Source organism: Portunus trituberculatus, chromosome 39 (assembly GCF_017591435.1).
Source record: "Portunus trituberculatus isolate SZX2019 chromosome 39, ASM1759143v1, whole genome shotgun sequence".
In the NCBI taxonomy this organism is placed as follows: domain Eukaryota; kingdom Metazoa; phylum Arthropoda; class Malacostraca; order Decapoda; family Portunidae; genus Portunus; species Portunus trituberculatus.
The window spans coordinates 10135996-10163503 of record NC_059293.1 but is presented as its reverse complement, the minus strand read 5'-3'; the positions used below and the strand labels follow the sequence as shown (position 1 = coordinate 10163503).

Genomic DNA, 27508 nt, shown 5'->3' with positions numbered 1-27508 from the left:
CTCTGGGACTGCGACGCTCCAAGGCAGAGGTTCCAAGTAGCAACTGGCCAAGATGAGCTGCTCTGTTGTTTATGACTGGACAAAGCTGTTTGAAAAGTTTCTCATAGAGAGCAATAAAGGCCCAAAATAACAATGACTTGCTGGGCGTGAAGGGCCTGCCATGTTTGTTTATAGTTGACAAACGCGACAAAGGCGGTAGCAAGCTTGTGTGTGAAGACGAGCATTGACAAAAGTTGACAGTCTTAACTCGTAAGAAAGTTGACGGAAAAATGGTAGTGTGACGCCACCTTTTCTGTTGTGTGTACATTCCACCATCCCTTGTACTGCTTATGTACCATTTTTTATTCCGGATGATACATTTAATGTGCTTTCATTCATTGTTTTCTTACCCATTTGGGTTATGTACATGTTTTTTCTCAATTTATAAGGGGTTGGGAGGGGAAATTCTGCGTATCCGGATACTTCGCATATCTGCCAGGGCCTTGGCTGCTATAATCCAGATACATGGGCAATTACTGTACTGTATGTTGTTAAAAAATAAAAATAGATGAACACTATAAAGTTGAATGATCTACAAACATATTGCAATATTTAATTTATCTGTAGTATTTATTATGTGTTTATGAATATACTGCATTTTCTTTATATCAAATTTCTCATTTTGATGCAGGAGACTTAGATAAGGGGATTGTTGACACTTTGCCCGAACACTTGAAGAAAAATGAGAGACTGCCCTTGCAAGAGAATCCAGAAAGTATCTTTGAGAAGACATCCATGGGAGCTTCAAGTTTCAGCCTTTTTCTTCACCAAAATTATTTGAACTTCTTCTCAGACATTGAGTGTGTGGCAAAAGCAGCTCATTATCTCTCAGATTCAGATGTGTTGACTGCTGATTGGATGGTTAGTATAATGATGGTAGTATAATCTCTTTTTATGAGAAATTGACCACCATACATAATGCATGTCTTCACTGAGCTGTACAGTTGACTTTTACTGAACATGAATTTGATAATCATGAAATATGCAGTTGCATAAATGGGTGATATATCCAAAAATTTTCACAGTGACAGTTTTGCCAAAATATTCTGCTATATGGCCAACAATTCTAGACTATTATATTTACCAGAGAAAAAAAATTGTTGTTCTAGGTTACTTGACAAGTTTCTAAACTGGCCATTGGCATCAACATTTGTTATATAATTCATGATCACATTTATTTGTATGACAGTATTAACTGTTTAATGACTGAACTACATCTCCATTACCACGTATCATCTACCGAGATATTTTCTTTGCTTAGGAACGAGATGTGCTGGAGGGATATTCAGCATCAGTGACAGCGAGAGGCTTGATGCACCCCAATAAAGACGGCACCTCTGGTGGTGCATGGCGGCCCATCACCCGGCCACAGTGGTATGCTGTCACAAAGAAAATGCAAGAGCACTCCTTGGCAATCAAGGAGGAACACTGTAAACACTCACTCACAACAGAGGAACTCATGACTATCTTGGTGCCATTCAAATGCAGAATTTTACCAGGTGAGGGATGCTTATTATAAATTTGTGTTGGTCACTAGTGTCATTATAGGAACTAAGCACTGACAGAGAAAGTTTATTTAAATACTTTATGTCATAATATGCTTATAAGGCTGGTGGGCAACAGAAGAGGTAAGGTAGTTTGGCTGTATAGAAAGAATGGATGAATAACAATTGGCAAAAGATAATCTAATCAGAAGTTTTAGATGTAAATCTCAGTAGTTTGTAGGAACAGCATTTAATGTAAGAATTTACTTCTTCCAACAGGATCATCACATACTTTTTGTGAGGTGGGTCTGTTGTCAAGCTCTCAGAGGATTATCTATACAGAACGCTTAGGAGAGAAGGATGTTAGCAGCATCGGCACTGAGGCAGAGGAAGTAGACAGAACTGTCCCTTCTGTGCTACCTGGACCACCAACAGTTTCCAGCAGCAGTCAAGTTGAGGAAGATCCAGATGAGGAATTAACAATTGAGGATCCAGATGATGACTGAATTGGGTGTCCAATCAATCAGTTTTCTTTTAGTAGTCATGTGCTTCCATTGCACAGGAACTAAAGTGAAATTTGAAAAATGTTATTTTATATTTAATATGAAGTTTGTATTCTTTATTGTAAGAAGTAAATAACTTGCATTTTGGAGTGATTTTGAATTAAAAGAATGAACATTACACCTGATTTTCATGAACTTTATACATGATCAAGAGGTCTCTGGCACAAAAGACTGTGTGTATACACAAGACAATATTATTGTTCACAAGGCTAGTGAAGAGTCATAGAAATTGACTCATACCAGAACAATGATACTGATGAGTGAATGTGTATCAACAAAAGTTGGAAATACATGAGATATAGAAACTTGTTGCTATACTTTATATCCTAAGATTAATCTGCCTTCATTAGGAAATGTCCAGTAAATCCTTCCTTGAATCAAATTTCCTGTGTCATGGGTGCCCAAGGCACGCTATGTTCCATAGTATTTATTTATGTTGAAGTCATAACATTTGGAGATGTGTATGTATGATGATTACGTAAATCATTTTTAGAAAACTGAGGAATTTCACTGAGACAGTCATTATTTTTTTCTTCTTACTAGAATAATGGAATAAGAATATATGATTAAAATTAAGAGACTTCATCACATTGTAGGCTTAACATCGTGTGATAACCATGCGCTCATAAGAATCCATCATAGGTGAACGGCATGATCTTAATGTTACAGGTGGCTCATAACCTAACATAACATAAATAATAGGATAACAAAGGGCCACCAGGGCCATCTAGGTTATCCTGTATCAGTCGCACAGCGTCCCGGAGCCAGCTGTCCTTTGAAGTGATAGCTCATGTAGAGAACAAAGACAAGCAGGGAAAAAAAAAAAAAAAAAAACTACGGCTGCCGCAGTCATTGATCTCGATCTTGAAGTCATAAGTGACGACGTCTGTCCCTAGGAAAACAACAAGGAGGGAGACGGACCTGTGTGAGAAAGATTTCTTTTGAAGTTTTCAGTGATAAGTAAGTTAAGTAAAACAGTGATAAATGCAAGTGGTGTGTGTGAGGACCAACAGCAGGTCAAGAGGAGTAGCGTGTAAGAGATGTATGAGACTGTGCTATGTGAATTGCGTAGTATGAAAGATGTGAACACGAAGCTGGTAGCCTCGAGCCTGCTGCTGCTGAGTCACAGCACAATTATATGCTTGCGTGTGATGGATGCCCAGAACGGACACAAGGTGCATGGATGATAAAGGATGGTGAGCGTAAAGAAAGCGATGACAAGAGCTGCCTAACAGTAAATGACAACAATGAAGCCGATGCCAGCACCAACTATATAGTTAAAATAAATAAATAAATAAAAAACGCTAAGGGACCTGACCCTGGTGGCCCAATAACCAACTGCAACTGACCAGACTGAACACTGAGAGATGTGAAACAATGAAGTTGGTGAGAAGGCCCCCTAAATACAGATTACTGAGGATAGTATGGTTCGCCACATTCCTGCCTGCCTGTCAGGGGCTACCAAGCTCCTTCCCTGGGAGTGGATGTACTAGCCACCAGTGTGCATGATGCCAATGTTGTGGGAATAAAGGAATAGGTCAGGAGGGTGGAATATACCATACTGATTGCCAAGCAGAGAAGTGGAAGTCAACTGCAGAAAAATGGAGGGGATGCCATTTTGAAAGAAATTATGGATGCTATGATCCTGAGACAACCATGATTAACTTGGTGCGGGGTGTGGGAGGATGGGAAAAGCAGCATGTAAGAGGCATTGTGAAGAAATAATGATGGCAAGATGAAGTGGATGGATGAAAAAAGTGGGGACAGGAGTTTCTTACCAAGCACAATTTATATCTTACATCATCAAATGCTATGGTGTGGTGTCAGTTCCTTTACTCTTCTTTGTCTTACTACTGTTCATTCCCTCCATTTTTCTTCTATATATCCTGTTTTTACCATTTCCTTTAAGTTTTTATCAATTTCCCTATTGATAATTAACTTGCAAACATCTCTGATATTTTCCCTTTAACATTTTATATATCCAATCCTTGTTTGTTTCTCATCTATGAACTTAGTCACTCTTTACCTATTCATGCTCTATCCAAATAAATAAAATTTTCATATACCATGCTTTTTATGTCCATAAATTACCTCATATCTAAATAAATACATGTCCATAAATCCACTATCTAACCTTCTTTTATATTCAAGTTTTTATTCTTATTTTTTTCTATATACTTGTCTCACCTTTCTATGCACATTCCATAATATATTTATATAATTTAAATATTTTATGTAAATATTGCTTTTTATTTCTCATAATTATATATATATATATATATATATATATATATATATATATATATATATATATATATATATATATATATATATCTTTTTTTCCTTGTATAACCTCCAGACTTCTTGATCATTATCAGATTTCTTGTAAATACTGCTCCTTAAACCCAAAGTTTTTCCACCTTTTCTTTCTCCAGCTCCAGACTATCTTCTCTATTATTATAACCATAACAATATTTTTTTCCTTTGACTGATTCTTCTTATAATATTCTTTTACTTATATTCCCACATCTTTTTCCCTCTATTTCTGCTTTCTTTGATTTCTTTTGTTATCTTCTTTTCATATATATATATATATATATATATATATATATATATATATATATATATATATATATATATAAGCATGTGTGTGTGTGTATATATATATATATATATATATATATATATATATATATATATATATATATATATATATATATATATATTTATGGCCTATAGTGCCTGTAGGCGTACTTAAAGAGTATATGTGGAAAGCGCTGTTCAGCTTCCACCAATTACCCAAGGCCAAATCAGTCATTAGCCGGGTTCTCAGTGCTTCAAATGGCTTAACTTCAAAGTGGTATGTGGTGAAATTTGTGTGTGTATATATATATATATATATATATATATATATATATATATATATATATATATATATATATATATATATATATATATATGTGTGTGTGTGTGTGTGTGTGTGTGTGTGTGTGTGTGTGTGTGTGTGTTTATTGCTAGTCACGTTGTAAGCTATCCGCCGCCCTGCCAGTCATTTCCTGAGATTCCTACCATTGTCTGAACAACGACGGGCCTTACCAAACGTTTGTGGCATCTCAACAACCTAACCCGTAACACTCTATCGTCAGGTTTATTTACATACTTATCTATTTATTCATTATTATTATTTCAAAAAAATTTTTCTCAGGTGTAGCGATGTCATGAAGTGCAGGCACTAGTCTATCAATAAAAACACTTATGATAAGCTCGAATAGAAGACCTGTGTTTAGAAATGTATTAGAATTCCTATGCTCTTTCACGACCACTTTCAAAGGCCGCAAAGATGGTTAGCGGGATTCACTAGAGTTTATTCAGACAACAATGTGATAATCTTTTTAATATGTCATCTGAACCGTAAAAAAAAAAAAAAAAAAAAATTACAAGCCCCTATAAATGTATGTAACTATAAGTCCTTTTCAAAGCTGTGGAGGTGCGGGCAGCGTTCTTCACAATACGTTTTACAACGCAGTCATGTGAAGGAACAGTATGGAAAGGCCCAGTCAAGGATATCTAGTTTAATCCGCCTATCTGTGGGGACACGTTCGCTTCAGGAAGTATACACATGGTGCACTTTTTTTTTTTTTCCTTCCTGTCCACAGCCTCCGAAACGCTTAATTCGCAATTCATAATACGATATTACTAAGAAGAGTTTAGATGGATATTTTACCATTAATGACGTAATAGTAACGTTCTTATGGAAGATCAGTCTGTTCCTTGTCTCCGTGTCCACGTGTGCGGGACTTGAACCATTTTCAAGGTCGTCTATTGTAGTGTACTGGGAGTTGAATGTCCTTTAGGCTCACATCCTGTTCCCAAGCAGACTCAAGCACAAAAGTGAGTGTCTGTAGGGAGGACTTTACACTTTACTTTGTGATTGTGTGATGTGGTGTAGGTACTGTATACTACTAGGGCGGTCCTTAGCATGTAGATTGTGTTTATTTTAGGCTGTTATCTTACTTTTAATCTTTCTCCCCTCCATCACCAGCTTGTTATCAGGTCAGCAAGCAAACACAGCCTCAGCGACGAGATAGCAAGGTTAAGGATCAGAAACATGATCAAATATCCGCCCTCTGATCACGTTTAGACCACGAATAAGCCTGGTAGCAACTAAGCAAATCATACAGTGAGGGTGGCAGCTGAACGGTCAGAGGGGAGGAGGCGTGGCTTGAAAACGAAGTGAGAAAAGCAGCCCGAGTTGTCTTGTGATTAGACAGTGTAGGGCAAGCATCGAGTGAGTGTGCACTGAGAACTGTCCCGCTTATCAGTTCCTCTTCCTCTCTTCAGGTTTGTTCAGTACAATCACAACGTATTGGTGACTCGTTTGGGTGTCAAGGTATCAGAGAATAGAAAAGTGGGATTCAGTAATCAACACTTTGCCTTCTCACCACGACTATTACCCAAGGCCACATCAGTCATTAGCCGGGTTCTTAGTGCTTCTTCAGTTAGTTATGTAGAATGTTTGTTGACTGGTCACTAGAAATACGCTTGAAAAGCTGTGTCACGTCAGTTGGAACCTTGGAAACTTCAGTGCAGTGTTTATAAATATGATCTATGTGTTTGAATAGTATTTAAACTTGTGTATGTGGATCTTTATTGCAAATAACATTTGTAGGGGTTCATTAAGTCAGGTGGGGTATGTAAATTTAGACAGTGCTTCAGTGGCACGACTGATTTCTTCATTGTGCACATCAGTGACATCACAATTTTAAAAGCCGTCGTATTTTACTCCAAAATGAATGCGGCATTAGTAGACTGACTTACCTTCATAATCCTCAGGTAATGTTTTGCAGGCTTAGCATCTATTTTTATTCACGCGTGCCTTCCAGCAGTTCGCTGCGGGTGTGGTAGTCTGGTAGACGCCTGTGTGAGCTGCGGCGTGATGCTGTGCCGGGAGCTGCTGTTGGTGGCGGTGGTGGTGGTGCAGGTATGGGCTGACATCTGCCCTGGAGGGGAAGTCAAGTGAGTCCGAGTCCGTCTCTCTCTCTCTCTCTCTCTCTCTCTCTCTCTCTCTCTCTCTCTCTCTCTCTCAACAAATATATGTATATTAATTTAATCCTATAATCCTTTTTTGTTATATAATTATTATATTTTTCAGATGTCCTGAGAACACAACCTGCTGTCAGCTTGCTAACCTTGAGTTTGGGTGCTGCAAGTATCCCGAAGCTCAGTGCTGCCGTGACCGTGTGCACTGTTGTCCCCACAGTGAGTATGATGAGTGTTAGTGTTGTAGTGTCATGGTATGGGTATTACTGTTCCTGTAAATATCAATGTATGATGGGTCTAATGCCTGTTTTCTGAAATCCTTTGCTTTCTCATCATGAGTATTTCCAAAGACCACAGAGATATTTAGCCAAGTTGTAGAGTGTTTATGTTAATAATGTAGAAATCTTATTAATACAGTATATTTAACTAAAACCATGAAAATATCTTTTAAAGACCAATGTAACTTTAACTGTAGCCTTTTGGAGATAATCTGGCTGTGGCAAATGTTTCAGAATTTGGTCCTTGTTATAGTGTTACTAGACTCAGACTGTCACTTGTGTTCATGGTAATTACTGTTTACAGATTACATACAGATTACACTACCACTTGTTAGTCTCTCTCTCTCTCTCTCTCTCTGTGTGTGTGTGTGTGTGTGTGTGTGTGTGTGTTTCACTGTTTGATCTGCTGCAGTCTCTGACGAGACAGCCAGACGTTACCCTACGGAACGAGCTCAGAGCTCATTATTTCCGATCTTCGGATAGGCCTGAGACCAGGCACACACTACACACCAGGACAACAAGGTCTAACTCCTTGATTTACATCACGTGCCTACTCACTGCTAGGTGAACAGGGGCTACACGTGAAAGGAGACACACCCAAATATCTCCACCCGGCCGGGGAATTGAACCCCGGTCCTCTAGCTTGTGAAGCCAGCACTCTAACCACTGAGCTACTGGTGTGTGTGTGTGTGTGTGTGTGCGCATGCGTGTATGTTATTCACCACAGTCATCTGCAGGTCACCCAGCCAATCTTTCCCCTACGGAAAAAGCTCAGAGCTCGTAGTGACCAATCATCAGGTAGGACTGAGACCACACCACACTCCACACACCGGGAAAGCGAGGCCACAACCCCTCGAGTTATATCCCGTACCTATTTTACTGCTAGGTGAACAGGGGGCTACACATTAAGAGGCTTGTCCATTTGCCTCGCTGCTTTCCGGGACTCAAACCCGGACCCTCGCTATTGTGAGTCGAGCGTGCTAACCACTACACTACGCGTGTGTGTGTGTGTAATGTTGTTGCTTTTCACAAATTATAAAAAGTTATATGCTGGATATTGGATTTTTCTTTTTCTAGGCATAAGAACATTTTAATAATTCTACATTTAAATAATTTTCTCCAACGCATGATATGAAGCTGAATTTTAATGGAGATTGTCATTAGATAATACTACTGTCTTTTGTCATGCAGGCTACAAGTGTGATGAGCGTCAACAGTCTTGCCTCAAGAATGGCTTCCCTGCTGTGTCCTTTGCACAAACATCAGTGAAGCCTGAGTTGGTTCAGGAAGCAGACTTGTTGGAGCTTGTCTCCCCTCAGCAGACACACTTTCTGGAAACCAACCACATTGATGGACATGAAAGTATGTACATTGATGATATTTTGATTTGTAGACATTCAAGATTATCTGAAATTCATTCCAGACTTTTGTGATTTTCATAATCAGATTAGTAATTTTTTTTTTTTTATGATAGAGGGGCACGGCCAAGGACAACATAAAAGAGAGAAAAAGAAGATACTCAATTAGGTGTCAGATATTAAAGGATTATCTTGAAATCTTCCTCTAGAAGGAGTTTTCAAATGAAGAAGGAAATGCAAAATTAAGCAGTACATATTTACATGATACATACATAGTCAATATCTGAAATTCTTTTCCTTCTTTTGCCTTTCCAGAAACTCCTGACACTTAAGATTATGTAAATTTGAAAGGATATTAATAAGAGGTGCAGTTTAGTAGTTAATTAAGTAAATGAGCATGGATTAATTTTTTCAACTCTACAGACTCTACCGTGTAGTCTGTAGTGTGTGAAATATATCTGCTATATTCTCTGTGTATTGTGGTTACAGATATTGATTTTTATCACAAATGCAGATGTACATGTGAATGCAGATGTTTCATTTATCTGAACAGTGGATGCAGATGTTAAAAACAAGTGGATGTTCTGATGATGAGGATGTGATCTTCCAATAGATCTGTAGTGTGTGTGTGTGTGTGTGTGTGAGAGAGAGAGAGAGAGAGAGAGAGAGAGAGAGAGAGAGAGAGAGAGAGAGAGATCTTTACAAGCAAGCATGAATCCACTGTCATCTGACCCTTGCACAAAGATATGAAGGACTTGTAGAAAAGATTGCCACTATGGAGAACCCCTTGCTACAATGCTGCTGCAAATGTTTTGAATGGTCCTGCATCTTTCTACCCACATACTCCACATCTCTCTTCTCTGTACTATTATCACATCTATGTCTTCATGCATCCATAATTTTTTTTTTTTCCGAGTAGATCCATGTCCTGCATCCACCTATCCATGAACAGTACTCCTTATCTCAGCACATGGCCAATCCAATAATATTCTCTTCCTTCTAGCTTTGACCACAAACTGACTAGGTATTTATTACTAATAAGGTAGTATTTTCAGGTGAATTTAGCAGCAGAACCTGTCCTGATGGCCATGAGTGCCCCAGCTCCTTCACCTGCTGCAAGATGTTCCGGGGCTGTTACGGCTGCTGTCCCTACAGTGATGCCAAGTGCTGCAAGGATGGCTTCCACTGCTGCCCCCATGGCTCCCAGTGTGACCCAGTGACTGGTGGATGTGAGGTATAGTGGATGTAACAATGGTGACACATTAAATTCTTAGTATTGTACTAAAGTCAATATGTACCTACTAATCTATAGTGTGGGGCAGATAATCTGTGCAATGTTGCTACCAACTTTTCTCATTTCCTCTGATATGGTCTGTAGGGCTGCTGCTCATTTGTTTCTGTCTTTGTATATGTCCAGTTTCACATTCCACAAACAAGAGTGTTGCTGATATAGCTCTATTAAATTAAGAAGTGCTGCTATAGAACATGTGTAGGGACAGACATTTTGTTTACTCACTACCAGTCATAGTGATAACTACTTAATGAAATTTCGTGTGTCTGGCAGCAACATAATGCTCCTGTATGTGAGCAGTGTTCAGTGTTTTCGAGCAAGAAGAGAACAAGCATTCTGCTCATTGTTCTGCAAACAAAAGTGGGATGTTCGTCATTGTACAGACTGCTTGTCTGTGTTCAAGAGCAATGCCCAATCGTGTGGATGGGGTTTTATAGAGACATCCGCTGAAGTCCAAATCCTCTGCTTGAGTGTCTCTGTGTTGATCACAAATGAGTACTGTATTCATCTTGTGTGCTGGTGTAACTTGCTTCAGGGACTGTTTGACAAGGATTTTCAGATTTGCCAACTTATAGTTATTTTTATCAGCATTATTCTTCTTTACTAGGGCCAAAATGAGTTCAATGGGGTTGTACTGACAGTGATAAGGTGGTAACCACACAGCCCTATGTCCAACATCCTTGGCAGTGGTGTCAATGAAATTTTTTTTGCCATTGTTGTATTTCTTAGTGAGAAGTGAAGATGAACTTTTTGATAACTCATCACCTGGCTGTTATCCTTTCTTGATGAACCATTCTTTGATTTCTTTTTTTTTTCTAAGCTTGAGTTGCCATTTTTTGAAGCTGCACTGAGTGGTAGGAATCATTGTCCATCACATTGACAAAGTTAGGAGGAATGTTAGGCAGCAGCGGTTTCCAAAACCATTCCTCACATCTTGATGTCATTTGATTATGGTAATCACCATCGTTCTTTGCTTGGAATACAAGGTCAGCATTTCTAACAAATCCATGTTTAGTTCCTGCATGGAAGGTGATGAAGCAGCTCCATTTCTCTGTTTGGAACTCTTATTCCTATGGCTTTGTTATATGTTTTAGAAACCCAACACTTTGGTATGATGTAATTCTGGTTGATCTAAGTCTCATCGAGGTAAACAAAGCAGTCATAGGATTTCTAGAGTTGCTGCATCTCATGCTGTGCTCGTGCAGCTTGCTCATCACTTGTCTCCATCAGAAATTTGTGACCATCAAATCTATTGTGTCAGAAGTCAATTTCTCTGTTGACTGTCCTAGCATCTATTGAAATAGATTTTCTTTTAATTCTTCCTTTATATTCTGCAGTGTAGGTATTTCTCTTATTGTATAGGATTCTTAAATTATTGTTCTTAGGACACACTAACTGAAGTCTTTAAAGTTTATTATTGTTGCAAAGTAGTTCTGTTTTGGAGAAGTGAACACAGGCTGACATGATTGTGGTGCTGTCATATATCTTATTTGTGCTGGAACAAATCCTTTTCCCTTTGGCTTCAGATATTCCCGCTGCATTTGCTGTTCTCTTCCTCACTTGATTTCTGGGTATAAGTGGTCCTTGATTTGTCTTTTCTTTTATGAAGTATTTATTAATTCTGTAATTGAATTCCTTGGCCTGGCTGTGCAATACAGTAGGATGGGGAAGCATCTGGGTGTCCTTCCATCATGACCAAATGAAAAGTGAGTCAATTTGCATGTGAGTGGTGACCTGACTCTGCTCCTCCCTTCCCCCATAGAAAATTCTGCCTCAGTTTTGGTGGCAATGCCACATCATCATACATGTACCTGGAATACCTTAAATTTTATTATGTATATAACACTTACTTGTATCATTTGCTATTTAATGAAAAATCAGAATATTTTTAGAATACTGTTATTAGTATACCAAATACAGGTTGAACCTTCCAAAACCGGTAACTGCTAGACCTAAGGCTTGCCAGATTAGGGAAAATTCCGGATTACAGTTGGTCCTTAAGTAAGCACCTTAAAACACATGCATAGTCTTAGTCATTTTGCATTATAGCTAACAATGCTTTGATATGATATATATTAGCTGTACAAGTGCAGAAGGATAAAAAAACGTTTAAGGAATACAAATTTAATTTTACAGCAAGACAAGCAGACAATAAGTACTGGTGAAAAGTAGAAAAAAAGACTTGACAGCACCACTGTGTCATAGCGACGTTCTGGCAAACTTACATTATTTGTGGAAATTTGAATAATTCCTGCAATTATAGGATTTGCCAAATTATGGATATTTTTTTATTTGGGAGGTCCAACCTGTACTATGATAAAAGAACTGTGAGTAGTATGAGGTGAGAAATTTATGCCTTTAATTATGGTTCATTATTTATGACCATCACATAATTATTAAGACATCCATTTCCTTGTCATTGTAAATTCCTAGGTTTCATTGCTACAGAAGTATTGTAATTGTCTCACACTATTATCAACTTTTCAGAACAGTGGCAATTGGCTGGGCAAAATGGCTTCCTTAATGAGAAGTCAGCCCCCAAGGAAGCCTGAGCCTAAGCCTGAACCTGAAACTGTACTTGAAGTTGAATCTGAGCTTGAACCACTGGAAGTTGCAGGTAAACTTAACCCTTATGTGTTCCCCATCTCAGTGTGGCCAGGATCCCTGAGAGAGGTCAGCCAGTGAGCACGAATGGGTCACTTCCGAACACTCTCCTGTACACACTCATCCTAACCTCGTGTGTGATAGAGAGAGAGAGAGAGAGAGAGAGAGAGAGAGAGAGAGAGAGAGAAATGTTTTGAAATATGAGGTAATAAGTGTGCTAGTCAGTTAGTGAACAGGAGTGATTGACGCTGATGACTTGCTACCCACTTGCTTGCTGGCTAAGTGTGAAGTTCTAAAATGTGATGTGCCTTACTCATTTGGTGCTTAGCCCTATCACTACAGTTTGGCATATTGTTCCTCAGCCACTTTCCACTGTGAGGTATCTGTTCTTGTTCTACAGCCACCACCACCACCACACACACATTCTAGTGAGAAGAAACTGCTAAATGGATTAAGTTTTATCTTCCCCCCACCCCCCACCCTCTCTCTCTCTCTCTCTCTCTCTCTCTCTCTCTCTCTCTCTCTCTCTCTCTCTCTCTCTCTCTCTCTCTCTCTTGTAGATGCTTTTGAAGATTCCATACATAGATTTTAATGCTGTGAATTGTTGCATATCACAATGAAAGGGTTACCATATGCTTTTTTTACATAGCACTGTTGAAACATGTGATGACCCCTTAGGCATCTCTGTCCTACAAACACATCTTTGTCTCTATACTAGTACCTTTTTTTTCAAATTGTGCACTTCATATGGCTATTTTCAGGGGTTTTAGTGAAAGATATTGTTGTTTTCACTCATTTCATTATATTATTGATATTTTGACAAAATTTCTACATCATGAAAAAGGACCCATGACAAGTTAAGTAATCACTGCAGTGGTCTTTCAAGATAATCAGATAAACCCTATGGGAGAACAAAGTATTACAAGATAGCTAAGGTCAGCATCCCAGGTAAAAGGGATAATAGAGAGGAAACAGCCTCATTCACACATTTACATCTGCTGATGTTTTTTTCGCATTCTGGTTAATATGTAATACGTGTAATACTTTTGAATACAGGTAACTCGATTTACGCGATAGATGCGTTCCAAGAGGCATCGCATATATCAAAATTCGCGTAAAACAAACATGTAATTCTCATAAGAAATAATAGATAATAGGGGGAATGTGGGATGTGGTCTCAAGAAATTCGTACAAAATACTCAATTTATTTGGCTAAATTAACATGTTTTATTATTTACCATTCTAAATACAGGCAACCCCCGCTTAACAAAATTTTGCTACAACGAAGGTTTCCTTTTACTACCATCTACTCGTTTAACGAACACCAAACTCCCTTTAACAAAATTTTATCCAGATAATTTTTTTTCTAAGTTTGAAAGCCCGGCCGTATCACCCAAGCTGACAGGTTTTTTAATACACCAGCGCCTCTCATGGACAAAACGCACACCACTCACTCCTCTAGTTCAAAACAATAACAGCGTCAGCAGCAGCTTGTCTTCCCTCGCTCTACATGCCACCAAAATGTCCTGCAATGTCGCCTAGCGTTGCTAAGACCAGGAAGTCTCTTACTCTCGAAGTGAAGCTGGATATTATTCACAGACACGAGAGAGGCGAGAAAACTAATAGCATTGCTTCCCATCATGGCTTGACTCCATCTACTGTCTACCATTTTCAAGTCGGCAGACTCTATTAAGAAGGTTGGTGAGATGATATCTTCCTTGCAAGCAAAAAGAACCACCTGAACTCGTGACTCTGTTTTGGATAAAATGGAAAGCCTTGTGGAAATGTGGTACATAAATTTTGTATGCAGTACAATGCAGTATAATGACTTAGTCTTAAATTAAACTGCTTAAATGTTTAACTTCATAATTTTTACTTTCATTAAACCTTTTACTGCACTTTAATGCACTCTTGCTTTGTTTACTCTCAATGGAAGCTCAAGTCAGGGGTTAAACTTGTTATAATTGGTTCGCTTAACGAAAATTCGCTTAACAAAGGTTTTTTTTAAGGAACGTAACACCTTTGTTAAGCAGGTGTTGCCTGTACTAGAAGGGTATTTAAAGTAAATGGAAAAGCAAGAAATAATAAGAGAAAGCAAAAAATAAGAGAAAACAACAAAACAAAGAATACGTAAACACAACACTTACTGCATCACTGCCTTCACTCACACCACAGTCAGTCACCATCTTCCTCTAAGCTTTTCCACTTTATCAAAAATTCACTTATCAAAAATAACCCCATATGCAGAAGATGAAAGACATTTTGGGGCCATCTTGATGAATTACAGGCAGATTGAAGAGATTCCGTCTGTACTCAGTGCTGGCAGACTGCAAATGAGGCACGAGAAAAGGAAGGAGCAGCGGAGCTCCCACTATTGGCCAGCTGCGGAACTCTCTAGCATGCAGTTTGAAATTGCGTCTGGCGCTCAGTTTGAAAATGCGGTTGGGCCAAATTGCGCATAAGCAAACCAATCATGCAAATTAAATTAATTATAATATTTTTTCGGTCGCATAATAACAAAGACGCGTAAATTAAACACACGTAAATCGAGTTACCTGTACATTCACATTCACAAGTATATGTTTTAAACAGAAACACATTCACAGTTGTTCCTTCACATCTAAGTCAAATGTAACAAGGTTGTTTTCACCCATAATAGATCCAGGGGGCAAGTGTCCTGATGGTCACCCATGTCTGGAGAAGTTTACGTGCTGCAAGGTGCAAGATGGAGGATATGGTTGCTGTCCTTACACTGAGGCTGTCTGCTGCACTGACCTCATACACTGCTGCCCCAAAAATACCAACTGCAACAATTCTCGGGGCACTTGTGATGCAGTGAGTATTCCTGGTATTACTGAGTGCTCTAAAGATGAACTCTTCCTTTTCCTCTATCAAATGAATAATGTCAATCAATCTGTTATTCTGTCATGTGTGGGTTTTGTCGTACTCATTGTCTCATGGCTCTTAATTCTTTTATTTTCCAGTCCAGTAGTTTCTCAGTGCAGTCATTCTCCTTGGCTACTATGAAACTGTCCACCATCTCAGCACAGCCAGCAGCCTCCCCAGCAGAAAAGGCAGAAGAGACAAGTGATGGTCCCAATGGTCTTTGCCCTGACCGAAGGAGCAGATGTAACCCAGGCAATACTTGTTGTATGATGCGTGATGGCTCCTACGGCTGCTGTCCCATGCCTCAGGTGAGAACTGCTCCACTACCTCCCTTCTTGAAAGAAACGTGATGTGAACAAAATTCATAGACTAGTAATCTGGATAGGACAAATTATGGGTTTCAGTTTTGAAAAAGTTAACTAAAAATAAATAGGTGAAAGGAATTGGTTCTTGGTTACATGAATGGAATAGACTCAGCATTCTGGTTGTTAATGTTCAGCCAGTAGGGAGATTTAAAAGACTTGAATGATATTTGTACGAGATGATAAGTGTAAGTCAAGGGAGACCCGTTTCATACATGGGCTACTATATACAGGCCTGACTTCTTTTTACAGTATCCCTCATGTTATGTTCTTGAAGTTTTTGCATTTCCAGTAGCTAATTAGGTGCAGATATCTGAATTTTTTTAATTATCAAAAAATGTTTAACAGGATAGACTTAATATTCCGATTAATTGTTTTCAGGCAACGTGCTGTTCTGACCATGAGCATTGTTGTCCGCATGGTTATCGCTGTGCTTCTGGAGGCATGTGTCAGAGAGAGTCTATTGTGGCTGCCTACCCCTTCCTTCCTGCAGTCTTAGTACCTGAGGTCTGTAAACAAGTGTAGATTTCATAATAGTGCATTGATATATTAGCTTCATCACAATCTTACTTCATGTTCTTAATTTATTTTACCTAATGGGTAGGATAGCATAAAGTTGTAGCATCTGTTCATATGTTATGTTTTGTTTCATTTCCTTTTCACTTTGTTCTCTCTCAATGAACAAGTAAAGAGAGGTCAGTCCTTCATGAAGATGATCAGTACTCTTCTGCAGAAACCAATGGCAGTCCCAAGTGAGCCGTCTGTCACTGTAGAGGAGGAATACGTGCCTTGCCCTGACCGCTCCATGTGTCCAGATGGAAACACCTGCTGCAGCATCTCGTCTTACCGCTATGGCTGCTGCCCAATGCCTCATGTGAGTTCATTCATTCTAATTTCATCTATTTGCAAGTTACTGTACTGGTAGGTAGTCACGGCTGGTTATGATCCACTTGGGCTTTGGTCACATTTAGCATTGTGCTGAATTCCTGCTTGCTTTAGCGTACAGTCACTGTTTTAAGTCCTTGGCAGACAAGTGTGATTTTATTAGTGATTGAGATCTCCTTTACCATTGCTAGAGATCTTTTAAATGGTGTAAAGGTATACCAAAGGTGATGTTGATAAAATTCTCAGGAGTAGTAATTATGGTATAACAAGAAGTAATGGGTTCAAGCTTGAATGAAAGTTTAATTCAATAGAGGGCTTTAACCCCTTCAGTACAAGGATGCATTTTCATATTAATTTTGTTTACTATTTGGCAATTTTATACAGTTTCAGAAACTTATGTTGGGGATAAAAATAGTGAAGACTGGCCATTTATCTTCTGACCTCCATAGACTCTTCCTAATGTCAATGAAATCGTCTAATCATACCAACAATTCATGATAAAAATGTGTTCCAGTACTGAAGGGGTTAAGTGGTATAAGGGATATACCAAGGATGATGTTGGCAAAATTCTCAAGACCAGTAATTACAATAAAACCAGAAATAATGGCTCCAAGGTTAAATGATGGGAAGAAATAGTTTTCAAGTAGTGATAGATGAATGGAATTAACTTGATAATTGGATGGTTAGTACTACATCATTAGGGAGCTTTCAAAGATTAGACAAACTTATGGATGGTGATAATACATAGGTGGAAATAGATAGGTATATTTGATACAGGGACTGCCACATGTAATCCTGAGAGCTTCTTGCAGCTTCCCTTATTTTCTTATGATTCTATGTTCTTACAGTGACAGAGGTAGAGGAAAGACATAAAAGAAATCACCCATATTAATTTTCTAAGAGCTAACTCAGGCTAATAAGATGTGCAAGAGTATTTATGTGTGTTGATGTCGGCAGGCAACATGCTGTGGAGACATGAGGCACTGCTGTCCTCATGGGTACTGGTGTGCTGACCAAGGGTGTGAGAGGATGGAGGCAGGCACCCTCAACAAAACACTCATTATGCACCACTCAATTGAGTCCGGTTCTCCCAAAGTGATGTTTGCTCCTTAATCACCTTTGGATTCTGTGGTGTAGAAGTATTTTTCTTGGCTCTTATTTCCCATGAAGGAGACACTGTCTTGCCCCATAGTCAACATTGGGCTGGTTTGTGATGATTGGATTATTATTTTGTCTTTTTTTTTTTCCTGCATGAAAGGGTACAATCTCTATGGGCATTGTATTTGTAGTTGTAAGTTTTTTTATATCTTTGTAAAATGTTCTGCAGTGGTGTAAAGAGAGGCATGTAAGAGTGCCTGGCCTTATTTCCTACTTGCTCTGAGAACAAGTTTGTCTTCCCTTGTAGAGCTGACAGATCTCTGGATTTTAATGACGGTGAGGAAAAATTAACTATTCTGTCATCTAATCAAAAAGTAATCCGGAGGAAAAGTTTTGTTGAAGGAATACACATTGAAGTGGAAAAAAGGAAACACTAATGGTAATCTTTAATTTTTGTGAATTATTACTAAGTGCAGTATTGAAGTGTACATGGATATTTGACATTCCTGGTCTTGTTATGGACTTATTTTTTACAATTTTTACTAGTGTTTACAATATTGCATATTAATCTGCAGCATTATTATTGAAACTCAGATTGATAATGAAATTGATAATTAAATTACTTAAATTTTTATCAGATTGTGGGATTACTTCAATACTGCATAATATAGAGACAATTTGGAAATTTTTTAAAACCTCTCCAAATACTTTTCAATATCATGAGTAACATTATTGAGAAACTGTCTTTGAAATCAGTAATTGGCTTGGAACTCGCTCCCTTTATAGTAAAAATATGCTGTCTTTCAACTGTGGCCTTGAAGTTCTCAGATATTTAGAAGCTATAATTCCTTTTCAATATACAGAATTATTCTTGGCATCCCAGCAGTCATCTTAAATAAGAACTGTCTCCTGTCCTGTGTCACTTTTTTGTGGAGATAGTGTGACACGTGAATGTGAGAGAACAAGCAAGTCTTTGAGGGAGTACTCGTGTGATAGGGTGGATGCTGAGTGAGTGATGAGGTGATGGGAATGACTGGAAGAGTGTGCAGGGAGGGTGACCATGGGAGAAGAGCTGGTGATGTCCATAAGTAAAGGAGATCTCTGTAGCTCCCATTGTTAGTACAGGTCATGGGTTTTGGGTCAATCGAGTTAAGTAGGATGAAATATAGATAAAATTTATTATTACTAAATAAGAAATCTCAATTTCCAGGATAAAATTGTTTATGATTTTCATGGAGCTGTGGTGATGAAATAATGATGATATGGATGATGTACAGTGTGTGCCACATGTTTTATGCATAACGTATTGTAGTGTAAATATTTCAGTTCAGCATTTATTGTGGAAGAAATTTATTCAACTAATTGGAAAGATGCTTGTATTTACTTTTTGTGACAATAAAATGTATAAAAGTAATGTTCTCTTCACAAGAATGTACTGTACATTAAATATAATGAGAACTATGATAAATGGGATAGGTGGGATTGTAAACACTGGGAAAAAAATAAAAAAAAGTTTTTCATATGATATAGTATACATTCTGGATAATTCTAGAAAAGAAGAAATTTCAAGACACACACACACACACACACACACACACACACACAAAAAAAAAAAAAAAAAATAAATAAATAAATAAAATAAAAATAAATAAATAAAATAAAATAAAATAAAGAAAAATAGAAATGAGGAAGAAAGGAAGAGATACAATGAACTGGCAACAGCAGTAAGGGAAAAGAATAATGAAAGGTCAGAAGAGGAGAAGGCATTTTTTTGGAGAATTCTAGGAGACAGGATAAGGAAATGGTATATAAACGAGAAGGAAGAGAAAAAAGTGGAACAAGTTAAATTAAAAATGATAAAGGCAAAAGACTAAAAATGATGTATACGAACATAGACGGGGTTTTATCAAGTAAACTAGAATTAAGAGATTACATAAAGAAAATCCAGATATTGTATGCCTGGCTGAAACAAAACTAAATGAGCCAATCAAAATAGACTTGGATAATAGGTATAATGTATGGAGAAGAGACAGAGTGGGTAAAGGAGGAGGAGGAGTCATGATTATGTTAAGGAAGGAGATAGTGATAAACGAAATGGAATGGGGGAAGGAAAAGCAGAAGTATTGTATATTAAGATGCATATTAATAAAAAGAGTTAACAATCATTGTAACATATGTGCCACCAAAACAAATTCATGGACCAATCAAGAATATAAAGACATGATAGATGACACAATAAGGAGTCTAACGAGAATCGTTAAAGAAAGGAGAAAAGTGATATTAGTAGGAGATTTCAACTGTAAAGAAGTGGACTGGGAAAATTATGAAAGTGGTATGGGGAAGAAGCCTGGGAGAAAGATTCTTGAACCTAATGATAGACAATATGATGGACCAGAGAGTAAAGGAATGCACAAGATTCAGAGGAAACGACGAGCCGGCGAGATTGGACCTAGTTTTTACAAGGGGTATACAAATGAATGATGATATAAGATATAAGTGCCCATTGGGAAAGAGTGACCATGCAATATTAGAAATAGATATAGAAGAGGAAAGGAAGATAGAGACGATTCATACAAAGGAGACCGATTAAATTACAGAAAGGCTGATATTGAGAATCTCAAGAACTATTTTAAAACGTAGACTGGGAGGAGATGGAAAACTCAGAGACAATGCAAGACAAATATAACTTATTTTTGGAAATATACAAAACAGGAGTCAGGAATATGTCCCAAAATATAGACCTAAAGAAGAAGGAAAGAAAGATTGGTTTAATGCAAGGTGTGCTAGGGCAAAGGAGAAAAGAGATGGAGCATGGAAAAGGTGGAGGAGAAATAGAAATCCAGCAAATAAGGAAAACTTCAAGGCAGCGAGAAATGAATATGTTAAGGTGAGGAAGGAAGAGGAAAAGAACTTGAAAAGGACATTGTCGAAAAATGTAAGGAGCAACCAAAATTGTTCTATAGATTCATAAATGGAAAAATTAGGCAAAAGAAACAATAGAAAGGTTAAAAGGAGAGAACGGGATGGTGGAAGACCCAAAAGTATGGCAGAACTATTAAATAAAAATTCCAGGAGGTCTTTACTAAGGAATCCAAATTTGAGAGGCCACAGGGTAATAGAGAGACAATCTATATGAAAGAGATTAAAGTAACCAAGCTTGAAATAAAAGAGTTAATGAAGGAACTGGATGAAGAGAAGGCAATGGGACCAGATGAAGTCTCAGGCAGAATACTGAAAGAATGTAGGGAAGAACTAGCAAGTCCTATATACAACATCATAAAATGCTCAATAGAAAATGGAACAGTACCAGTAGAATGGAAAAGAGCTGAGGTGGTTCCCATATATAAGAGCGGAAGGAAGGAAGAACCTTTAAATTACAGACCGGTATCACTAACTAGTGTAATATGCAAGATGTGTGAAAGAATAATAAAGAAACAATGGATCGAGTTCCTTGAAGACAACAAATTAATATCAAATAGCCAATTTGGTTTTAGAAAAAAAAAACGGTCTTGTGTAACTAATTTATTGAGTTTCTATTCTAGAATAGTTGATAGAGTACAAGAGAGAGAGGGATGGGTTGACTGTATTTATTTGGATTTAAAAAAGGCGTTTGACAAAGTGCCACATGCAAGATTACTATGGAAGTTAGATGAGAAGGGTGGCTTAAAAGGAAGCACATTGAGATGGATAGAAAATTATTTGAGGGGGAGAGAAATAAGGACGGTAGTTAAAGATATGAAGTCTAAGTGGAGAGCAGTAGAAAGCGGAGTGAACAGCTACATAAATCTGTTTGGAGATGATACGAAACTGTGCAGAGTTATAAAGCAAAAGGAGGATTGTGAAATACTGCAAGAAGACCTTAATAAGATCTGGGAATGGAGTAAGAAGTGGGAAATGGAATTCAATGTGAACAAAAGCCATGTCATGGAAATGGGAAAGAGTGAAAGATGACCTGTGGGAATCTATAAGATGGGAGATGGAGTAGAACTGGAGAAAGTTAAAAAGGAAAAGGACTTAGGAGTGACGATGGAAGAAAACAATCAACCAGTAAGCCATATTGATAGAATTTTTAGAGAAACATATAATTTGCTAAGGAATATTGGAGTAGCATTTCACTACATGGACAAAGAAATGATGAAGAAATTGATAAGTACTATAATAAGACCCAGATTGGAATATGCAGGAGTAGTGTGGACCCCTCATAAAAAGAAACACATAAGGAAATTGGAGAGGCTACAAAAAATAGCTACAAGAATGGTTCCAGAATTTGAAGGGATGACATATGAGGAGAGACTAAAGGCTATGGATCTACCAACCATGGAACAAAGAAGGGAGAGAGGAGATCTGATACAAGTTTATAAATTGATCAATGGAATGGACCAAGTGGATAATGAGAAACTAATCCTGAGAGAGAAGAATATGACATCTGAAGCACAAGATGGCATAGTAAGAAGTTGAGAAAAGGAAGATGTCTGAGAGATGTATTGAGACGTGGAACAGTTTAAATGAAGAAGTAGTGTCTGCAACTAGTGTGCATACTTTTAAAGTAAGATTGGATAAGTGTAGATATGGAGACGGGGCCACACGAGCATAAAGCCCAGGCTCTGTAAAACTACAACTAGGTAAATACACAGGGGAGGTATAATGTGATTTGTGGTCAATTACTAAAGACGACTTGTCCTATGAAGAGAGAGAGAGAGAGAGAGAGAGAGAGAGAGAGAGAGAGAGAGAGAGAGAGAGAGAGAGAGAGAGAGAGAGAGAGAGAGAGAGAGGAGAAAAGCGAGATGCCGGTGATTTGAGGTAAGTCGGTTGTGGAAGGCTTTTGTGGATCTTTCTGGTCATCTGTCTATGATATAAATGGAAATATTTTCTTTTACATCATGTGGTTCATTTACTATAATGTGTGTGTGTCTGTTATGGCCTATATATATATATATATATATATATATATATATATATATATATATATATATATATATATATATATATATATATATATATATATCAGTGGTTCTTAACCTGGGGTACCTGTACCCCAAAGTCTGAAACCTTAAACTCAGGGTACGAGACATGGTAGCCTGTGCAATGGTACCGTATATTTACCATGAGAAAGCAAAACATATATTTTCTTAATTTTTCTCTTACTGTAATTGTCTAATTTTTTAAGTTAGTGCTGTAAACACTATCACTATTTTTTTCATGTTTGTATAGTATTCATATTGGAGGGGGTACGAGAAATCTTTCTGAGATATCAAGGGGTGCGGGAACTGAAAAAGGTTACGAACCACTGATATATATATACATATATATATATATATATATATATATATATATATATATATATATATATATATATATATATATATATGAAACTTTCATAATATACTGAAACTTGGCAACACGCTGATATAAAAATAAATAAATAAATAAACATGATTAAAATTGACACACGTGTCAATATGCGACTGAAAGTCGCTAGAAGTATTGATTGAACCCTTCTAGTCGGAACACTTTCACACGAAGCAACAGGGAAGTATCAGCTGGTTGGTGGGAAGTGAATGTAAACAAATAACAAACCCAACAATGTCTTCCTCTAGTGACGATGACGATTGTGATCAAATTAAATAATCACAAGTATTCAATCTTTACCAACAACTTTGTATAGAGGGAAGCAGTCATCAGAGAGTGGCAGCCACCTCATCGAATGCCGATTTGCGTAATATTTTTTTGCTGTATAATTCAATTTGTGTCCCAGATGTGCTTTTTCCTTCACCAGATCTTTCTCTGTGATGTTAAAACGAAAAACAAAGTCGCAAATCGACTGAACAAAACCAACATGTTGGTCTTGTTTTGCAACTGATTTTTCCAGTCACTAGGCACTCTACCGACTTGCAATTTCAATCATATATTGACACGTGTGAACCCGCCTTTACACACCAATGGCACTGTAGATTACTTGCTTAAGGCAGGTTCATATGTGCCAATTTGTGACTGATATTTTACGTATGTAGAGTTTACGACTCTTTCCTTCTAGTTGGAAAGTGTCAGACGTAGAGCCTGGAAAGTATCGACTAGTTGGCGCCTTGGCGGGAAGTGAGTGTAAACAAACAACTACCCGCCAAGATGTCTTCCCCCATTAACGATGCTGAAGCTGTGTTTGCTCTTCTTTTGGCGTACTGGGAAAGTCAACAGAAAAGAAAATGCCTGTGGATACGTCCCTGCTAAGTAGAAGGAAAGAAAGGAGTGTCTACCACACTCTAAATTACCCTACGTTTGCCATAAGAAAATTGTTAATCTTAAGACGACTGCATAATTGCTATCAAATTAAATTCTGACAACTGTTCAATCCTCACCTCCAACAACACCTTGCATTGAGGGAAACAGCTCTTGTGGCAGCTATTTCGTTGAACAATGATTTGCACAAGTATTTTTTTTATTTTATTTATTTATTTATTATTATTATTATTATTATTATTTTTTTTTTTTACTGTATAATTAATTTCTGGGGTCCTAGATATGTTCTTTTTCCCTCATCAACTCTAACATCATCTTTATATCTGGAGACCACATTTTCAAAGCTTACTCTGTGATGCCACGACGTAAATAAAGTTGCAAATCGACTAGGAAGACCAACATGTTGCCTTGTTTTGCGACTTCTTTCTGTAATCGCTAGGCACCGATTTTGAGTCGGAAACTCTACGTATGTAAAATATCAGTCGCAAATTGGCATGTGTGAACCCGCCTTTAAAGTCCACACATCTAGCTTTTTAATAGTAAAACACACTTTAACAAACAATTTGTTTTTGAAAATGCAAACATTTCATTACAGCTTGGAAAAAAAAATCAGATACGTGGTTTGAACATTTATAACGGAGCTGGGTTCTTATCTAATCACAAAACACCCTCTAAAGCACCATATTTAACACAACACAAGCATGAAACACACTTAGAACACTCCTAAATATATGAAGAAAACATGAAACTTACTTGAGGTAAAATACGTAAGCTGAGAAAAAAAAAAAAAAAAAAAAAAAAAAAAAAAAAAGACAATACTAGAACTGCCCGGGCAGGCAGGTGCATCGTGAGAGCTGTTGTTGAGTCGCTGACGTAACAAAGTAGTTGCCCGCCAGCCCACCCACCAGTCACCACAGTCTTGTCACCTCAATGGGTCTTCCTGACACACAAAGTTGGCTATGAGGATACATCTCAACAGCTGATGATACGGAAGACTTTGTGTTATGTCTAGCATATAATGAATAACAAATAAAGCACATATTTGGTGAGACTTGCCATACAGTGCCCATCCCCTCTCCACCCATCCCTTGGGACACTGACAAAGAAATTGCATTTAGCGACAAAATTTTAACTATCTAGAGGTATTTATTCATTGACATATGGTCAGAGGTGAGGATGGTTAAGTTAGAGCAGATGAGGACGAGTTAGGACCGTATAATAGTGAGTTATACCATTATATGTGGTAGTGAAGACTGTCTCTGGCCACCACACCCTCACACTCTCTCACTGTGACTGTCTTCCTAGCCAGTAAACAAGATTAGCCGGGTATCAAGGCTGTTTATTCTTTTCACAATGTAAAAGTCTTGTTAATCCGTCACTAGAACACACTATAAATCATGAGTCACTTCAACTAAAGACTTTGGCGCTCGTTTCCCACTAACCGCACACCGCCTTCAACACTGGACTGACTGGAGACCAACTTAATTGAACTTAAGGCAATGTTGATAATCTCTCCCTAGAACCACAAAAACACTACTCACATCAACTTTTGACTGTGGAAATCTTGTTAATATGCCACTAGAACAGTGAAAACTCTCTTATTATCCCGTGACACTTCAACTAGAGGCTTTAACAAGTTATGGAGGCGCTGTGCTGACGGCACCAACTCCTTCTTCCACCCTCAACAAACCACTGGAACTGGAAGTCCAACCCAGTGGAATGGAGTGGAGGTGGAAGGTGGTGCCACTGTCTGGCGGATCACCAGTTGACACACCAACAAGCTTATTATTTGAAAAGAAAGTTTGCTATTAGAGTAGTGTTGATACTACAACTTATCATGTGATTATATTCGTAGTAATAGTGATAATATAACTAGGTGTAACAATATCACAAGGCTTCACAAACCAAACTATTCAATTATAAATAGCAGCATAAGCTTTACAGCAAGAGTAATTAAGGCTGATATTTACCTTGGTATGTCTCTGAGGGGGGGGAGGAGGAGGAAAGGTAAGGAAACAGAGAGAGGGGAAGAACTGAGGAAAAAGAAAATCGAGATCAGAGAAGAGGAAGAAGAGGAGAAAGAAGAAGAAAAAAAGCCACCATTGGATAGGCTCACTTCAAACCCCGTGCACCCAAAAATGACTACAAAAAACTTGAGCTAGAAGCAGGAAGAATGACTGTTTCCCCCCCTTTTCCATTCTCTCTCTCTCTCTCTCTCCTCTCTCTCTCTCTCTCTCTCTCCTAGAGCTGAGAAGAAAAGAATTAATATTTTTTTCCACTGTTATGTGAGAAAATTTTGCTATTCAAGAGTGGTGAGGGTGTGAGTGTTGGATGGAGGGCATAGGAGAAAGTGTGTGTGTGTGTGTGTGTGTGTGTGTGTGTGTGTGTGTGTGTGTGTGTGTGTGTGTGTGTCCTCTCTCTCCCTCTCTGTTCCATTATTTGTTATGTTTATCACCATCCCCATCTCCTGTTCTGTCTACCTATCTAAATCTCTATCTGTCTGTCTATCTTTCCCTGTCTCTATCTCTATCTACTCCTGTTCTCTTTTCTTTTATCTATCTCTGTGTATAGGTATTCCTCTTTCTATCTATCCATGTTTTTTTTCTATCTTATCTGTATCTGTCTGTGTCTTTCTGTCTATCTATCTACATCTCTCCTATCTGTTTGTATGTCTGTGCCTATCTATATCTATCTCTGTCTGTGTATCTATCTGTCTACCTCTGTCTCTTCCTGTCTGTCTGTTTCTTTCTGTCTATCTATCCATCTCTCAGTCCCGGTTTGTCTGTCTGTTTCTATCTATCTGTGACTATCTCTTTGTCTCTCCATGTCTGTCTGTGTGTCTATTTATCTATATCTTTCTCTCTCCCTGTGTGTCTATCTATTTATTTCTGTCTGTGTGTGTCTGTGCATCTATTCATCTACCTCTCACTCTCTCCATCTGTCTCCTTGTCTGTCTTTCTGTGTGTGTAATTCACCTCCTGGTCATCTGCTGGTCACCCAGCCAGTCTTCTCCATTACGGAGCAAGCTCAGAGCTCATAGACCGATCTTCGGGTAGGACTGAGACCACATCAACACACAACATACACCAGGAAAGTGAGGCCACAATCCTTCGAGTTACATCCCGTACCTATTTACTGCTAGGTGAACAGGGGCCACACATTAAGAGGCTTGCCCATTTACCTCGCCGCTTTACGGGACACGAACCCGGCCCTCTCGATTGTGAGTCGAGCGTGCTAACCACTACACTACACGGTGTGTGTGTGTGTGTGTGTGTGTGTTGTGTGTGTCCCTTACCTGATGGCCCAGTAAAGGAGGCTGACTTCAATTGGGGATCATTCCAGCCAAATACAAGGGGGGCGTCTCGTTCTGGCTCGTTCCTCCCAAC

The 27508-nt window shown here is 38.2% G+C and overlaps 2 protein-coding genes and 1 long non-coding RNA gene across 10 annotated transcripts in view; 2 read left to right on the top strand and 1 right to left on the bottom strand.

The window, feature by feature from the left end:
• The window catches only part of LOC123515709 (cell cycle checkpoint protein RAD17-like), a 10215-nt gene extending 7824 nt beyond the window's left edge, over positions 1-2391 (top strand). For all 7 annotated transcript variants that reach the window (XM_045274532.1, XM_045274535.1, XM_045274533.1 and 4 more), the window contains 3 exons: positions 671-900; positions 1301-1538; positions 1803-2391. In XM_045274532.1, the coding sequence (XP_045130467.1) occupies positions 671-900; positions 1301-1538; positions 1803-2029 (695 nt within the window). In that variant the 3' untranslated portion in view covers positions 2030-2391. The remainder of the gene's footprint in view (positions 1-670; positions 901-1300; positions 1539-1802) is intronic.
• Positions 1-7044, bottom strand: part of LOC123515714 — an 11790-nt gene extending 4746 nt beyond the window's left edge. The window contains exon 1 of the long non-coding RNA XR_006677980.1: positions 6905-7044. This is a non-coding gene — a long non-coding RNA (uncharacterized LOC123515714). The remainder of the gene's footprint in view (positions 1-6904) is intronic.
• On the top strand, positions 6979-19302 carry LOC123515711 (progranulin-like). 2 transcript variants are annotated; one of them, XM_045274541.1, is made up of 10 exons: positions 6979-7102; positions 7239-7345; positions 8596-8766; positions 9818-9996; positions 12541-12670; positions 15317-15492; positions 15642-15851; positions 16287-16412; positions 16639-16779; positions 17748-19302. In XM_045274541.1, the coding sequence occupies exons 1-10, from the start codon at positions 7023-7025 to the stop codon at positions 17901-17903; spliced, it is 1476 nt and encodes a 491-aa protein (XP_045130476.1). In that variant the 5' UTR covers positions 6979-7022; the 3' UTR covers positions 17904-19302. The 2 variants fall into 2 exon arrangements, with proteins under 2 accessions (XP_045130476.1, XP_045130475.1); XM_045274540.1 differs by having other exon boundaries at positions 9809-9996.
• The last annotated feature ends 8206 nt before the right edge of the window (positions 19303-27508 follow it).